The sequence below is a fragment of the Entelurus aequoreus genome, linkage group LG21, assembly GCF_033978785.1.
Source record: "Entelurus aequoreus isolate RoL-2023_Sb linkage group LG21, RoL_Eaeq_v1.1, whole genome shotgun sequence".
NCBI lineage: Eukaryota > Metazoa > Chordata > Actinopteri > Syngnathiformes > Syngnathidae > Entelurus > Entelurus aequoreus.
The window spans coordinates 5,192,804-5,211,734 of NC_084751.1; the positions used below are offsets into that span (position 1 = coordinate 5,192,804).

At 36.7% G+C, this 18,931-nt stretch overlaps 2 protein-coding genes across 3 annotated transcripts in view; one reads left to right on the forward strand and one right to left on the reverse strand.

Moving 5' to 3' along the window:
• The window catches only part of LOC133638977 (netrin receptor UNC5C-like), a 171,373-nt gene extending 170,657 nt beyond the window's left edge, over positions 1-716 (forward strand). Inside the window, exon 16 of the mRNA XM_062032029.1 lies at positions 599-716. Coding sequence (XP_061888013.1) covers positions 599-716 — 118 coding nt within the window. The remainder of the gene's footprint in view (positions 1-598) is intronic.
• LOC133638841 (glutamate receptor ionotropic, delta-1-like) overlaps positions 543-18,931 on the reverse strand; it is an 81,601-nt gene continuing 63,212 nt past the window's right edge. The window contains exons 13-16 of one of the 2 annotated variants that reach the window (XM_062031825.1): positions 17,414-17,580; positions 10,857-11,097; positions 6,284-6,401; positions 543-1,213 (exon numbers count right to left, since the gene is read on the reverse strand). In XM_062031825.1, the coding sequence (XP_061887809.1) occupies positions 870-1,213; positions 6,284-6,401; positions 10,857-11,097; positions 17,414-17,580 (870 nt within the window). In that variant the 3' untranslated portion in view covers positions 543-869. The remainder of the gene's footprint in view (positions 1,214-6,283; positions 6,402-10,856; positions 11,098-17,413; positions 17,581-18,931) is intronic. The other variant, XM_062031826.1, reaches the window with a different exon arrangement.

Below are 18,931 nucleotides of genomic sequence, written 5' to 3' on the forward strand. Positions count from 1 at the left end.
CAAAGTAGTTGTTCACATTAGATGAGTCATTAGACAACTAGTCAAGACTTGTTGGCCTCCGGTCACATGCAGGCGGTCACCGTGGCAACAGGCTGGGCGTGGCCTGCCAGACGTCAGCTGACATCAAACACAAACACGCCTCAAAAATCATACTTTTTTTTATTCAAGTTAAGAAAGTCCAAGCAGCATGTTGATAAATACACACACACACACACACACACACACACACACACACACACACACACACACACACACACACACACACACACACACACACACACACACGGGGGGGGGGGGGGGGGGGGGCACTTTTGGCCTGCAAGTCATTTTTAAAGATACATGATTAAAACCCACCAATGATGTTGTTGTTTTGTTAGCTTAGCATCTTAGCATATATGTACACTAGATGGCTGGCAATATAGAGCTTCTTTATTGTAGAGAATGGGTCAAAGGTCAAAGTCCCCCCCCCACCCCCCCATCTGTGACCTGACAGGTGAAAGTGAGGACCCCCCCCCCCTCTCCCCCCCCCAAAAAAAGGTGTAGTAAAAGTGGTCCTTCTAGAACCTCCTGACATCGTGTTGTTCCTCCAGGCCTGCAGGGGGCGCTGCTGGGTGTTGGTTGTCATAGAAACCTCTCTACGTAACAGCGAGGACATGAAGGTGTGCGTCACCATGGCAACCGGACACAAGCGGATGAAAAGAGGAGAGAAAAGGTGAGGGTTTGGATTTCATACTTTTTGAAAAATGGAGCATATTGAAAATACTTTCGCTTGTTTCTTCTGTACAGTAGAAAAGGTCCCTTAGCCCCGCCCACCCACTAGGTGGAGGTGCCTCAGCCCCGCCCACTAGATGGAGGTGCCGTGGGTGGCGTCAATGACTTCGGGTAAGGGTCCCTGGTACGCCGCCATCTTGCCAGGGCTCTGTCGGAACAAAGCGCCATTGGGCGCCCTGTGCTTGCAGGGCCCGCCTCCCCCCAGGTTGTGGTGCGTCCGGCCCAGGGTCCCCCCAAGGTGAGGAGGCGGAGCTCCCTCCCCTGGCAGGAAGGTGGTCACAGCGAGGCCCGGGGACACCATGGCCGCCTGGCCGGCCCGCATCCGGCCCAAGTCCAGCGCCGAGATCTCCATAGACGGACCCGGGATCTGCTTGAGGGCCAAGTCCTCGTCCAAAAGACTGCTCATGCCACGATGCACCTGCTCCAGGTTCACTTCCTTGTCCTACGGGGGGCGGAGACACAGCTGAGATTGGCCCCGCCCTCTTGCCACCAAACACTCACATTCTCTAACCACAAGTAGGTTGGAAAACTCTCCTTAGTCGTGAAATAACTAGTATTATCACAACTACTTACTAAATAAATAGTCATGCACTAACTAGTCATTGAACTACTAGTCATGAACTAACTAGCCATTCACCTACTAGTCATGTACTAACTAGTCATTGATCTACCAGTCATGCACTAACTAGTCGTTGAACTACTAGTCATGAACTAACTCATATTAAACTGGTCTTGAAATATGTTTTATTATCACAACTAGTCATTTACCTAATAGTCATACACTAAGTAGTCATTGACATACTAACCATGAACTAACTAATATTCAACCAGTCTTGAAATAACTAGTAGTATCACAACTAGGCATATACCTAATAGTAATGCACTAACTAATCATTGACATACTAGTCATGCACTAACTAGTCATTGAACTACTAGTCATGAACTAACTAGCCATTAACCTACTAGTCATACACTAACTAGTCATTGACATACTAACCATGAACTAACTCATATTCAACCAGTCTTGAAATATTTGTATTATCACAACTAATCATGCGTTAACTAGTCATTGACCTACTAGTCATGAACTAACAAATATTCAACTAGTCTTGAAATAACTAGTATTATCACAACTAGGCATCAGCCTAATAGTCATGCACTAACTAGCCATTCATGCACTAACTAGCCATTTACCTAATAGTCATACACTAACTAGTCATTGACATACTAACCATGAACTAACTAATATTCAACCAGTCTTGAAATATTTGTATTATCACAACTAATCATGCGCTAACTAGTCATTGACCTACTAGTCATTGAACTACTAGTCATGGACTAACTAATATTCAACCAGTCTTGAAATAACTAGTATTATCACAACTAGGCATCAGCCTAATAGCCTAATAGTCATATGTTTTATTATCACGACTAGTCATTTACCTAATAGTCATACACTAACTAGTCATCGACATACTAACAATGAACTAATTAATATTCAACCAGTCTTGAAATATTTGTATTATCACAATTAATCATGTGTTAACTAGTCTTTGAACTACTAGTCATGGACTAACTAATATTCAACTAGTCTTGACATATTTTGTATGATCACAACTAGTCATTGACCTACTAGTCTTGAAATAACTAGTATTATCAAAACTAGTTATTGACCTCCTAGTCATAGAATAACTCGTCTTTGGCCTACTAGTCATTAAATATTATTCAACAAGTTTTTGACCTACTAGTCATGGAATAACTAGTTATTAACATACTAGTTATGTAATAACTAGTCATTAACCTACTAGCCATGAAATAACTAGTAATGGACTAGTTATTGACCTACCTACTCGCCCTGGACTAAATAGCATTTCACTATTCATTGACCTACTACTCATGAACTAATTAGTAATCAAACTACTAATCATGAACTGACTAGTATTTAACTAAATAGTGACCTACTCTTCTAACCTATGCACTGGTAAACCACTAGTTATTGACCTACCTGTGATTAACTAACTAGTATTTCACTAGTTACTGTCCTGCTAGTTATGAAATTGGCCTACTAGTCAATGACTTAACAGTCATAAACTAATTATTTAGTTATATTACTAGTCATTTAATAACTATTTCTCTACCTACTAGTCATTAACTAGCTAGTAATCAACTAGTTATTGACCTACTCATGGAGTAACTAGTCATTGTCATACTAGCCATGAACTAACTAGTATTCAAGTAGATATTGCCCTACTAGTCATGAACACACTAGCAACCCACTAGTTATAGACATACTAGTCATTAAGTAACTAGCCCTTCACTAGTTAGTACTCCACTAGTTATTGACATACTAGTCATGGACTAACTCTTCTTTGACCTAACAGCCATTGACCTACTAGTCAGGAACCAACTAGTAATCAACTACTCATTGACCTAATAATCATGAACTAAGTAGTATTGAATTAGTTCGTTCTACTAGTCATGGACAAGCAAGTGTTTAACTCTCTAGTTGTTGACCTGCTTGTCACAAAATAGCTGTTATTTAACTAGTCAATGACCTACCAAACATGAACTCAATAAGGCAATATGGTATTCAATAAGGCATTGATTTACTAGACATTAACTAACAAGTATTCAACTAGTAGATGACCTACTAGTTATTAACTAACCAACAATCAACTTGTCATTGACCTAATACTTATTAACCAATTAGTCATTGACCTGCTAATCATAAACTAAGTCGTGTCCAACTCGTTATTTACCTACTAGTTATGAACTAACTAATCATTGACAAACTATTATTTGACTAGGCATTGACCTACTACTCACATACTAAATAGTCATTGACCTGCAAAACATGATCTATTATTTGATTAGTCAATGATATACTAGTCACAAACTAACACTATTCCACAACACATTACCTAACCAGTATTCAACTAGCCTTTAACTTACTGGTAATCAACCCACCATTGCCCTACTAGTAATGAACCAAACACTATTCAAGTAGCTAGTGATCAATTAACTAACTAGTTTGTTACAACATATAATGTGTCAGTAATCATTAACCAGCCATTAATGACTAGTCATGAAGTACCTAGGCATTGGTACAGAGGAAGCAAGTTAACTAACTAGTCCTTGAATGACTAGTAATATCCATTAGTAATGAGCTAACTAGTTGTTAACAAGTCATTGAATAGCGTGTCATTAGCCAATGTGTCATTGACCAACAAGTCATTAACTAACTAGTCAATAACTCAGAAGGCATGAAGTAACTATCTTACATAGTGGATGTATGTCACATCACATAACTTGTGTGTAATCTGACCAGGACCTGGACTCAAGTGCACTGTAGAGTACTAGTTAGTTTGACTAACCCATGGTCTACAACACAAGTAGTGGTAGAGTTAGTTGTCTTGCTCCTGCTCTACCGTCTTTAAGTCATTCACTACAGTAGGAGTCATTTGGAGATGTTATCTGATAACACACACACAGTAGTTAGTTAGTTAGTTAGTTAGTTAGTGTGTGCTGCCCCTAGTGGTGGTTGTCGGCGTGTGTGAGGGGAGGTTGTGGACGTGTTGGAGGACATTTGAGGCCTTCTGGGAGTTCAACTACCAGCCAAATTATTTACAAAATGATAAAGATCATATTTCGTTTACTAGCTAATGAGCGCTGGACAATGAGCACTTGGCAATGAGCACTAGGCAATGACTACTAGACAATGAGCACTTGGCAATGAGCACTAGGCAATGACTACTAGACAATGAGCACTAGGCAGTGAGTACTAGGCAATGACTACTAGACAATGAGCACTAGGCAGTGAGTACTAGACAATGAGCACTTGGCAATGAGTACTAGACAATGAGTACTAGACAATGAGTACTAGACAATGAGTATTAGACAATGAGCACTAGGCAATGAGCGCTAGGCAATGAGTACTAGACAATGAGTACTAGGCAATGAGTACTAAACAATGAGTACTAGACAATGAGTACTAGGCAATGAGCGCTAGACAATGAGTACTAGACAATGAGCACTAGGCAATGAGCGCTAGGCAATGAGCACTAGGCAATGAGCACAGTAATGTTTTTACAAGTACATTCCAGTTACTACATGTATGCTAGCAGTACTAGTTCATGAGAAGAAAGGAGCCTCTAGTGGTCAAAGCTTGTATTGCTTCATGGAGGCAAGGCTGACGTGATGATGCTAATGCTAACGTGAGGATGCTAACGTGATGATGCTAATGCTAATGTGATGATGCTAATACTAATGTGATGCTAATGCTAACGTGATGATGCTAACGTGATGATGCTAATGCTAGCGTGATGATGCTAACTTGATGATGCTAATGCTAATGTGATGATGCTAATGCTAATGTGATGATGCTAACGTGATGATGCTAACGCTGACGTGATGATGTCAATGTTAACGTGATGATGCTAATGCTAACGTGATGGTGCTAACGCTGACATGATGTCAATGCTAACGTGCTGATGCTAACGTGATGATGCTAATGCTAGCGTGATGATGCTAACGCTGACGTGTTGATGTCAATGCTAACGTGATGATGCTAATGCTAACGTGATGTGCTAAAGCTGACGTGATGATGTCAATGCTAACGTGATGATGCTAATGCTAATGTGATGATGCTAACGCTGACGTGATGATGTCAATGCTAACGTGCTGATGCTAACGTGCTGATGCTAATGCTAACGTGACGATGCTAACGTGATGATGCTAATGCTAACGTGATGATGCTAACGCTGACGTGATGATGTCAATGCTAACGTGATGATGCTAATGCTAACGTGATGATGCCAATACTAACGTGATGATGCTAATGCTAACGTATTGATGATGCTAATGCTAATGTGATGATGCTAATGCTAACGTGATGATGCTAACGCTGACGTGATGATGTCAATGCTAACGTGCTGATGCTAACGTGATGATGCTAATGCTAACGTGATGATGCTAACACTGATGTGTTGATGTCAATGCTAATGTGATGATGCTAATGCTAACGTGATGTGCTAATGCTGACGTGAGGATGTCAATGCTAACGTGCTGATGCTAACGTGCTGATGCTAATGCTAACGTGATGCTGCTAACGCTGACGTGTTGTTGTCAATGCTAACGTGATGATGCTAATGCTAATGTGATGATGCTAACGCTGACGTGATGATGTCAATGCTAACGTGATGATGTCAATGCTAACGTGATGATGCTAACGCTGACGTGATGATGTCAATGCTAACGTGATGATGCTAACGCTGACGTGATGATGTCAATGCTAACGTGTTGATGCTAACGTATTGATGATGCTAATGCTAACGTGATGATGCTAATGCTAACGTGATGGTGCTAACGCTGACGTGATGATGTCAATGCTAACGTGTTGATGCTACCGCTTGCTAAAAGGCACGTGGGCGACGTGAACAGATGTCCGCCAGAGGGCGATATTGTCAATTAGTGAATGAGTTGAAGACCAGAGAAGTCCGAGTTCTAGTCTGACCTGTGGCCACATGAGCCGGGTGGCAGCCTCTCTGCCTGCCTGTCCAAATGTCCTTCCTCCCCTCCGCCGCCGCAAAGTCATTAAAAGAAACCAAAGCCATCCTGTAATCCTTAGCGACCTGCACGACACAACAACCATGTCAATCACTCATCACCTCGGCCACGCCCCCTGCTTGCCCCGCCCACCTGCTCCCGCTCTACCCTGGGGATCCTTTCTGCTGCCCCCTGGTGGCCGCTTGTTTCCCTGCTCTTTACACCTGGACTGTACACCTGTAACATGCAGTCATATTAATGCCTTATTTGTCTCTTTGTATACAAAACTAACATTGCAAATGTATAACGCATTAAATGTACAGTATATGTAGAATATATTTATATATATATTATTATTCTTGTCTATTGTGAGTGAACTGTGGTGCTCAATTTCCCCCAGGGATCAATAAAGTACTTTCTATTCTAGTGTATTCTATTCTATTCTATTCTATTCTAGTCTATTCTAGTCTATTCTATTGTTTTGATTGGTCATAAAGTTATAATTACATCACATTTCTACTTTTTTCTATTTACCTGCTCTTTTTCTCACTTTTTATTTCCCCTTTCTTCTTGACTTTTTTACCTTGGAATAAAACAACTTTGGACCCCTTAAATACAACATTAAATACAATATTATGACAATAATAAACTAGTTAATAGTTTGAATACAATAATAAATACAACAATGTTACAATAATAAACTAGTTAATAGTTTAAATACAACATTAAATACAATATTATGACAATAATAAACTAGGTAATAGTTTAAAAACAATAATAGATACAATAATGTTAAAATACTAAACTGGTTAATAGTTTAAATACAACATTAAATACAATATTATGACAATACTAAACTGGTTAATAGCTTAAACACAACATTAAATACAATATTATGACAATAATAAACTAGTTAATAGTTTAAATACAACATTAAATACAATATTATGACAATAATAAACTGGTTAATAGTTTAAATACAACATTAAATACAAGATTATGACAATAATAAACTGGTTAATAGTTTAAATACAACATTAAATACAATATTATGACAATACTAAACTGGTTTATAGTTTAAATACAACATTAAATACAATATTATGACAATAATAAACTAGTTAATAGTTTAAACACAACTTTAAATACAAGATTATGACAATAATAAACTAGTTAATAGTTTAAATACAACATTAAATACAATATTATGACAATAATAAACTAGTTAATAGTTTAAATACAATAATAGATACAATAATGTTACAATAATAAACTGGTTAATAGTTTAAATACAACATTAAATACAATATTATGACAATACTAAACTGGTTAATAGTTTAAATACAACATTAAATACAATATTATGACAGTAATAAACTGGTTAATAGTTTAAATACAACATTAAATACAATATTATGACAATACTAAACTGGTTAATAGTTTAAATACAACATTAAATACAATATTATGACAGTAATAAACTGGTTAATAGTTTAAATACAACATTAAATACAATATTATGACAATAATAAACTGGTTAATAGTTTAAATACAACATTAAATACAATATTATGACAATAATAAACTGGTTAATAGTTTAAATACAACATTAAATACAATATTATGACAATAATAAACTGGTTAATAGTTTAAATACAATAATACATACAATAAAAAACTAGTATGCGCTTTAAGGTCTGGTGGCAGTCAGTAAAAAGAAGAGTTTCACAATAAAATAATGTTTTATCTGAGACATTAAAGATTTATGAAGATGAGAGAACATATTTGATGAAGAAGTGAGAACATCCTGAGGCAGCAACTTCAACTTCACACTCAAGCAGCTTCAACCTCACCAGCACTCAAAGATGGACAAATCACGTCTACTTTTAACAAACACACACATGCTACTCTGTGTGTGTGTCTGTGTGTGTGTGTCTGTGTCTGTGTGTCTGTGTGTGTCTGTGTGTGTCTGTGTGTGTGTGTCTGTGTGTGTGTCTGTGTGTGTGTGTCTGTGTCTGTGTGTCTGTGTGTGTCTGTGTGTGTCTGTGTGTGTGTGTCTGTGTGTGTCTGTGTGTGTGTGTCTGTGTCTGTGTGTGTGTGTGTGTGTGTGTGTCTGTGTGTGTGTCTGTGTGTGTGTCTGTGTGTGTGTGTGTGTGTCTGTGTGTGTCTGTGTGTGTGTCTGTGTGTGTCTGTGTGTGTCTGTGTGTGTCTGTGTGTGTGTGTCTGTGTGTGTGTCTGTGTGTGTGTCTGTGTGTGTCTGTGTGTGTCTGTGTGTGTGTCTGTGTGTGTCTGTGTGTGTCTGTGTGTGTCTGTGTGTGTGTCTGTGTGTGTCTGTGTGTGTCTGTGTGTGTCTGTGTGTGTGTGTCTGTGTGTGTGTCTGTGTGTGTGTCTGTGTGTGTCTGTGTGTGTGTCTGTGTGTGTGTCTGTGTGTGTCTGTGTGTGTGTCTGTGTGTGTGTGTCTGTGTCTGTGTGTCTGTGTGTGTCTGTGTGTGTCTGTGTGTGTGTGTCTGTGTGTGTGTCTGTGTGTGTGTCTGTGTGTGCGTGACATTTGCTGGAAATCTCAGTCATGTAAGGTAAGGCAAGATAATTAAAGTAAGATAAGGTAAGATAATTAGTATAAGGTCAAGTAAGGTAATGTAAGGTGAGGTAAAGTATGGTAAGGTCATTGAAAGTAAGGTAGTACGAGATAAACTAAGGTAAGTTAAGGTAATGGAAAGTAAGGAAATGTAAGATCAACTAAGGTAAGGTAAGGTATTTGAAATTAAGCTAAGGTCAGATAAAATGAAGTCATTGGAAGTAAGGTAATGTAAGGTGAGGTAAGGTATAGTAAGGTAATAAAAAGTAAGGTAATACAAGATAAACTAAGGTAAGGCCAGTTAAGGTAACGGAAGTAAGGTCATGTAAGATAAACTAAGGTAAAGTAAGATAAGGTGATGTAAAGAAGGCAACGTATTCGAAAGTAAGGTCATGTCAGATACAATAAAGTCATGGAAAGTAAGGTAAGATAAGATAAGTTAGGTTAAGATGAGTTAAGTCATGGAAAGTAAGGTAAGATAAGATAAGTTAGGTTAAGATGAGTTAAGTTATGGGAAGTAAAGTGAGGAAAGGTAATGGCAATTAAGATAAGGTATGGTGAGGTAAGGTAATGGACATTGAGGTAAGGTAATGTGAGTTGAGGTAAATAAGGTAAGGTGATGTAAGGTAAGGAGTGGTACTGAAAGTAAGGTAAGGTAGGGTAAGGTAAGTGAGGTACGGTAATAGAAAGTAAAGTAAGGTAAGATAATTTAATGTAATGTACTGTAAGGTAAGGTATAAGGTCAAGTAAGGTAATGTAAGAATGTATTGTAAGGTAAGGTAAGAATGTAATGTAAGGTACAAATGTACTGTAAGGTAAGGTGTAAGGTAAAATAAGGTAAGGTAAGATAAGATAATATAATGTAATGTAAGGTAAGATAATATAATGTAATGTAAGGTAAGATAATTTTAATGCAATGTCATGTTAGGTGAAGTAAGGTAAGGTAAAGTAAAATAATGTAATGTAATGCAATGCAAGGTAAGGTGAGAATGTAATCTAAGGTAAGGTATATGTAAAGTAATGTAAGGTAAGGTAAGATAATGTAATGTTAGGTATTGTAATGTAAGGCAATTTAAAGTAAGCCAAAGCAATATAAGATGAGATAGAGTGGGAGGTGACGTTAAAAGGGCCAAATGTGATTAAGTTATGGTTGTTATTATTATTAATATTACAATCATTGTTATTATTATTGTATTTATTATTACCATTATAATAATAATAATAATTATTATATTTATTATTATCATTATTATTATTGTTATTATTATTATCATTATTATTGTTATTATTATTATTATTGTTGTTATTATTATTATTATTGTTGTTATTATTATCATTATTATTGTATTTATTATTATCATCATTATTAATATTATTGTTATTATTATTATAATCATTGTCATTATTATTGTTATTATTATTATTAACATTATCGTTATTATTATTATTGGATGTATTATTATTATTATTATTATTATTATTATCATTATTATTGTTATTATTATTATCATTATTATTATTATTGTTGCTATTATTATTATTGGATGTATTATTATTATCATTATTGTTGTTATTATTTATTATTATTATTGTCATAGTTCGTATTATTATTATTATCATTATTATTAATTATTATTATTATTATTATAATTATATATTTATTATTGTTGTTGTTGTTATTATTATTATTATGATTGTTATTATTATTACTATTATTGTTATTAATATTGTCATCATCATATATATTATTTATAATAATAATAATTATTATTGTTTATATTCCACGTTGTCTCCCCATGGGTCTAGTGGGTGGCGCCCCCCTCCTACAGCTGTGTGTACTGCAGCAAAGGATCCCTAAAGTAGAGTGGCAGTGTCACAACCATCCACCCCCCCCACACCCGCCACCCCCACCCCCCACCTCCACCCGCCGGCCCCGCCCCGCCATGCCCACCCCCCCATCGCTCACCTCTTTGGGCGTCTGACGCCGACATGGCTCGCCGCTCCACCAGGCCTCCATGGCGGCCACCAGGCAGGCCAGCAGCAAACCAGCAGCCAACACGCAGAAGACGCCGGCGAAGCTCTGCAGCTTGAGTGAGCGACCATCAGGGTGGGCACTGGTGTGGCCCCCCAGGTCACAGCGGCCCGTGTCAGGCCACCACTTTTGTTTCATCACGTCCAGGTCGCCTTTCTCCTGCAGCTCCAGGATCCTGCACACACACACACACACTTACTGTGGGTGGAGGCGGGCCACTTTCAATGACGTGGTGGACCACTTTCAATGACGTGGTGGGCCACATTAAATGAAGTGGTGGACCACTTTTAATGATGTGGTGGACCACTTTCAATGACGTGGTGGACCACATTAAATGACGTGGTGGGCCACATTAAATGAAGTGGTGGCCCACTTTTAATGATGTGGTGGACCACTTTCAATGATGTGGTGGACCACTTTTAATGATGTGGTGGACCACTTTCAATGATGTGGTGGACCACATTAAATGATGTGGTGGACCACTTTCAATGACGTGGTGGACCACTTTCAATGAAGTGGTGGACCACTTTCAAGGATGTGGTGGACCACCTTAAATGAAGTGGTGGACCACGTTAAATGAAGTGGTGGGCCACGTTAAATAACGTGGTGGACCACGTTAAATGAAGTGGTGGACCACGTTAAATGAAGTGGTGGGCCACATTAAATAATGTGGTGGACCACGTTAAATGAAGTGGTGGGCCACATTAAATGATGTGGTGGACCACTTTAAATGAAGTGGTGGGCCACATTAAATGACGTGGTGGACCACTTTAAATGATGTGGTGGACCACTTTCAATGAAGTGGTGGACCACGTTAAATGAAGTGGTGGGCCACTTTAAATGACGTGGTGGACCACTTTAAATGAAGTGGTGGGCCACTTTAAATGATGTGGTGGACCACTTTAAATGAAGTGGTGGGCCACATTAAATGACGTGGTGGACCACTTTAAATGACGTGGTGGACCACTTTCAATGAAGTGGTGGACCACCTTAAATGAAGTGGTGGACCACATTAAATGAAGTGGTGGACCACATTAAATGAAGTGGTGGGCCACTTTAAATGATGTGGTGGACCACTTTAAATGAAGTGGTGGGCCACATTAAATGACGTGGTGGACCACTTTAAATGACGTGGTGGACCACTTTCAATGACGTGGTGGACCACTTTCAATGAAGTGGTGGACCACTTTCAATGACGTGGTGGACCACTTTCAATGACGTGGTGGCCCACTTTCAATGACGTGGTGGACCACTTTCAATGACGTGGTGGACCACTTTCAATGACGTGGTGGGCCACATTAAATAAAGTGGTGGACCACTTTTAATGATGTGGTGGACCACTTTCAATGACGTGGTGGACCACATTAAATGACGTGGTGGGCCACCTTAAATGAAGTGGTGGACCACTTTTAATGATGTGGTGGACCACTTTTAATGATGTGGTGGACCACTTTTAATGATGTGGTGGACCACTTTCAATGACGTGGTGGACCACATTAAATGATGTGGTGGACCACTTTCAATGACGTGGTGGACCACGTTCAATGAAGTGGTGGACCACTTTCAAGGATGTGGTGGACCACCTTAAATGAAGTGGTGGACCACGTTAAATGAAGTGGTGGACCACCTTAAATGAAGTGGTGGACCACATTAAATGAAGTGGTGGACCACGTTAAATGAAGTGGTGGGCCACATTAAATAATGTGGTGGACCATGTTAAATGAAGTGGTGGGCCACTTAAATGATGTGGTGGACCACTTTAAATGAAGTGGTGGGCCACATTAAATGAAGTGGTGGACCACTTTAAATGACGTGGTGGACCACTTTCAATGAAGTGGTGGACCACGTTAAATGAAGTGGTGGGCCACATTAAATAATGTGGTGGACCACGTTAAATGAAGTGGTGGGCCACATTAAATGATGTGGTGGACCACTTTAAATGAAGTAGTGGGCCACATTAAATGACGTGGTGGACCACTTTAAATGACGTGGTGGACCACTTTCAATGACGTGGTGGACCACTTTCAATAAAGTGGTGGACCACTTTCAATGATGTGGTGGAGCACATTAAATGAAGTGGTGGGGCTCTTTAAATGAAGTGGTGGACCACATTAAATTAAGTGGTGGGCCAATTTAAATGAAGTGGTGGGCCACATTAAATGAAGTGGTGGGCCACATTAAATGAAGTGGTGGGCCACCTTAAATGAAGTGGTGGACCACGTTAAATGAAGTGGTGGGCCACATTAAATGGATTGGTGGACCACGTAAAATGATGGGATGATGGACCACGTTAAATGAAGTGGTGGGCCACTTTAAATGATGTGGTGGACCACTTCAAATGAAGTGGTGGGCCACCTTAAATGAAGTGGTGGACCACTTTCAATGAAGTGGTGGACCACATTAAATGAAGTGGTGGGCCACATTAAATAATGTGGTGGACCACGTTAAATGAAGTGGTGGGCCACTTTAAATGAAGTGGTGGACCACTTTAAATGAAGTGGTGGGCCACATTAAATGAAGTGGTGGACCACTTTCAATGATGTGGTGGACCACTTTCAATGACGAGGTGGACCACTTTCAATGATGTGGTGAACCACATTAAATGAAGTGGTGGGCCACATTAAATGAAGTGGTGGACCACATTAAATGAAGTGGTGGGCCACTTTAAATGAAGTGGTGGGCCACATTAAATGAAGTGGTGGGCCACCGAATGACGTGGTGGACCACTTTCAATGATGTGGTGGACCACCTTAAATGAAGTGGTGGACCACGTTAAATGAAGTGGTGGGCCACATTAAATGGATTGGTGGACCACGTAAAATGATGGGATGATGGACCACGTTAAATGAAGTGGTGGGCCACTTTAAATGATGTGGTGGACCACTTTCAATGAAGTGGTGGACCACGTTAAATGAAGTGGTGGGCCACATTAAATAATGTGGTGGACCACGTTAAATGAAGTGGTGGGCCACTTTAAATGATGTGGTGGACCACTTTCAATGAGATGGTGGGCCACATTAAATGAAGTGGTGGACCACTTTCAATGATGTGGTGGACCACTTTAAATGACGAGGTGGACCACTTTCAATGACGTGGTGGACCACTTTCAATGACGAGGTGGACCACTTTCAATGATGTGGTGGACCCTGTATCGGTCTGTTGTGGTGAAGGAGGAGCTGAGCCGGAAGGCAAAGCTCTCAATTTAGCGGTCGACCTCCGTTCCCGTCCTCACCTACGGTCATGAGCTTTGTCATCCGGGAGGAGATCAGAGTACAGCCACTGCTCCTCCACATCTAGAGGAACCAGATGAGGTGGTTCTGGTCAGAATGCCCCCTGAACGTCTCCTTGGGAAGGAGTTCCGGGTGCATCCGGGACCCGGGGGAAGACCCAAGACCCGGTGGAGAGACTATGTCTCGGGTAGGTATTTTGGACAATATTGTGACTTATGACCATTTAGGCCGCATTTTCACCGATTCTTCCCCGCCTTCCTGTGCACCATGGCTGGGTGTGTTTTGGACATTTTGCGCACCGGCGGGACTTGTGGGACTGGAACCCGGGTAGGTATTTTGGACAATATTGGGACTTTTGGCCGGGCAACGCCTCGGGATCCCCCGGGAGGAGCTGGACAAAGTGGCTGGGGAGAGGGAAGTCTGGGCTTCTCTGCTTAGGCTGCTGCCCTCGCGACCCGCCCTTGGATAAGTGGAAGAAGATGGATGGATGGATGGATGGATGGATGGATGGATGGATGGATGGATGGATGGATGGATGGATGGATGGATGAACCTACTGCATATGCAAAATGGAGGATTGTTTGATGTCAAGGTTTTCTTCCAATGAGCCATAAAAGAGTTGAAAGATGAAGAATAAAATGTTTGCTCTCCAAATAAAGAATAATTATTAATTATGCGAAGGTGTTGGTCTACTTCCTGGAAGACGATCAATACGAGGCGCGTGAGAACTTTGTGGAAGTTGTTGGTGACGCAATGTTGAGATTTACTAAAAGATTCCTCAAATCACTTTGGGATCAATTTAGTGCAATAAAAACACTTCAAAGACTTCACTGAAATGCAACTTCCTGTTAGCTTAACGGACTTCCTGTCAGCTTAACTTGACTTAATGTCTCTCGCTGTCCTGAATACACAACATTGTGTGTGCAGGCCAGGAATAATAATCCTTGGGAAAATAAAATAACATCTATTTTAACATAAAATAAATAAATGTTGAAATATTTTTTTTTATACTAAATACAATTAATAAAATATTGAAGTGTACTATTTATTATAAATGGGCAATAATAAAATAAATACATATTAAAATCAAATAGATAAAATACATTTGAACATAAAATGAATATCAAAATAAATAAATGTCGAAATAAAATGAATATTTAAATAAAATAACTAAATGTAGAGATATAATAAATGCTGAAAAAAATAAAGTAAATACAATTAATAAAATATTAAAGTATATTATTTTTTATAAATGTGTAATGATAAAATAAATAAATATTAAAATAAAATAGATAAAACACATTTTAACACAAAATTCATATTGAAATAAATAAATGAATAAAATAAATATTGAAATAAAATAAATAAATGTAGAAATAAAATAAATGCTGGGGTAAAAAAAGTAAATACAATTAATAAAATATTAAGGTATATTATATATTATAAATATATAATAATAAAATAAATAAATATTTAAATACAATAGATAAAATACATTTTAACATAAAATTCATATTGAAATAAATAAATGAATAAAATAAATATTGAAATAAAATAAACAAATATTGAAATAAAATAAATAAATATTGAAATAAAATAAATAAATGTAGAAATAAAACAAATGCTGGGAAAAAAGTAAATACAATTAATAAAATATTAAAGTATATTATATATTATAAATATATAACAATAAAATAAATAAATATTTGAATAAAATAGATCAAATACATTTTAACATAAAAAAAAAATTGAAATAAATAAATAAATACAATAAATATTGAAATTAAATAAATAAATGTAGAAATAAAATAAATGCTGGGGGTGAAAAAGTAAATACAATTAATAAAATATTAAAGTCTATTACATATTATGAATATGTAATAATAAAATAAATAAATATTTAAACAAAATAGATGAAATACATTTTAACATAAAATAAATATTCAAATAAATGAATATTCCAAAAAAATAAATGTTGAAATCAAATAAATGACATAAATACACTTAATACAATATTACAATGAAATAAATAAAAATAAAAAAATATTACAATTAAATAAAGTTAATAAAATATTAAAATAAAAAAATTATAAAATAAAAAAATATTATAATACAATAAATCAAATACATTAAATAAATAGAACAAGTCAGAGTGACACATTTTGTAAGTACTTTGGTCCTCAAGCTTCTTCTCTTATGTTAGCTTCAGCTCCCAAATACAAATATATGTGATTGTAATGCAGCATTCACGACTCCACAAATACAAATATATGTGCAGGCCAGGAATAATAATCCTTGGGAAAATAAAATAACATCTATTTTAACATAAAATAGATAAATGTTGAAATAATTTTTTTTTACTAAATACAATTAATAAAATATTGAAGTGTACTATTTATTATAAATGGGCAATAATAAAATAAATAAATATTAAAATCAAATAGATAAAATACATTTGAACATAAAATTAATATCAAAATAAATAAATGTCGAAATAAAATGAATATTTAAATAAAATAACTAAATGTAGAGATATAATAAATGCTGGAAAAAAATAAAGTAAATACAATTAATAAAATATTAAAGTATATTATTTATTATAAATGTGTAATAATAAAATAAATAAATTTTAAAATAAAATAGATAAAATAAATTTTAACATAAAATTCATATTGAAATAAATAAATGAATAAAATAAATATTGAAATAAAATAAATAAATATTGAAATAAAATAAATAAATGTAGAAATAAAATAAATGCTGGGGTAAAAAAAAGTAAATACAATTAATAAAATATTAAGGTATATTATATATTATAAATATATAATAATAAAATAAATAAATATTTAAATACAATAGATAAAATACATTTTAACATAAAATTCATATTGAAATAAATAAATGAATAAAATAAATTTTGAAATAAAATAAACAAATATTGAAATAAAATAAATAAATATTGAAATAAAATAAATAAATGTAGAAATAAAACAAATGCTGGGGAAAAAAAGTAAATACAATTAATAAAATATTAAAGTATATTATATATTATAAATATATAATAATAAAATAAATAAATATTTGAATAAAATAGATAAAATACATTTTAACATTAAAAAAAATATTGAAATAAATCCACAAATACAAATATATGTGATTGTAATGCAGCATTCACGACTCCACACGTGTGAGAGTGGACAAGGCTACTTCCCAATGATGATGCAACACGTGGTGCGTTCAAAGACCGCGGGGGCCACTTACTTCTGGGAGAAGAGGTCCCTGTAGGGGCTGCCGTGCTGCAGGGCCACGCCGTAACCTTTGCTGCTCACGCCGCTGCCCGACACCGTGACCGTGCAGTCGTCGTCCGTCAGAGCGGCGTACTCCAGCACCGCCATGTCCCACAGGAAGGCGAAGGGACTCTTCTTGGCCTGCGGCAGCAACAACCGTTACCACGGTAACACCGCTAACAGCGAGTAGCAAAATACATCACTCTAAGCTGTATACCTACGACATTTGCAAAAAAAAGTTAGCATGCTAACATTAACATGCTACTAGTTAGCATGAGTCAAATACCAAAATATTACTCTGAGGTGTCTATCTACAAAATTAGCAAAAAAAACGTTAGCATGCTAAAATGCTTACGTGAACATGCTAACAGTTAGCATACTAACATTTAGCATTTGCCAGGTACCAAAATATTACCCTGAGGTGTACTGTGTACGTACCTACAAAATGAGCTAAAAACCTTAGCATGCAAACATGCTTACGTGCACATGCTAACAGTTAGCATACTGACATTTAAAGCATTTGTCAGGTACCAAAATATTACTCTGAGGAGTAGAACTACAAAATTAGCACGCTTAAATGCTAACATTACTATGATAACAGTTAGCATACTAACATTTAAAGCATTTGTCAGGTACCAAAATATTACTCTGAGGAGTAGAACTACAAAATTAGCACGCTTAAATGCTAACATTACTATGATAACAGTTAGCATGTTTCAAGTCCCAAAATATTACTCTAAAATATATACCTACAAAATTAGCTAAAAACTTTAACATGCACTTATGCTTACCTGAACATGCTGACAGCTAGCATGCTAACGGTTAGCATTCGTCAAGTACCAAAATGTCACTCTGATGTGTATACTTACAAGATTTGCTAAAAACCTTACTATGCTAAAATGCTAATATTGAGGTAGCACCTACAATATTACCTAAATAGGTCAGCATGCTAACATGCTTACATGAACATGCTAACATGTTAACATACTGACAATTAGCATTTGTCAAGTATCATAACAATACTCTGAGGTGTATACCTACAACATTAGCACAGACTTTAGCATAGTTAAATGCTAACATCCACCTGCTGACAGTTAGCCCATCAATAGTTTGCTTGTTGCGATTCCCAAAATATTACTTTGAAATGTATACCTATAAATTGTGTTCAAAACTTTAGCATGCTAAAATGTTAACATTAACATGCTAACAGTTAGCATGTGTCAAATACCAAAATATTACTCTGAGGTGTACACCTACAAAATGAGCTAACAGCTTTAGCAGGCAATCATGCCTGCGTGAACATGCTAACAGTTAGCATTTGTCAAGCACCAAAATATTAATCTGATGTGGTACAAAATTAACCAAAATCTTTAGCATGCTAAAATGCTAACATTGAGGGGTATACCTAGAAAATTAGCTTACAACTTTTGCATGCAAACATGCTTACATGAACATGCTAACAGTGAGCATTTGTCAAGTACCAAAGTACTGA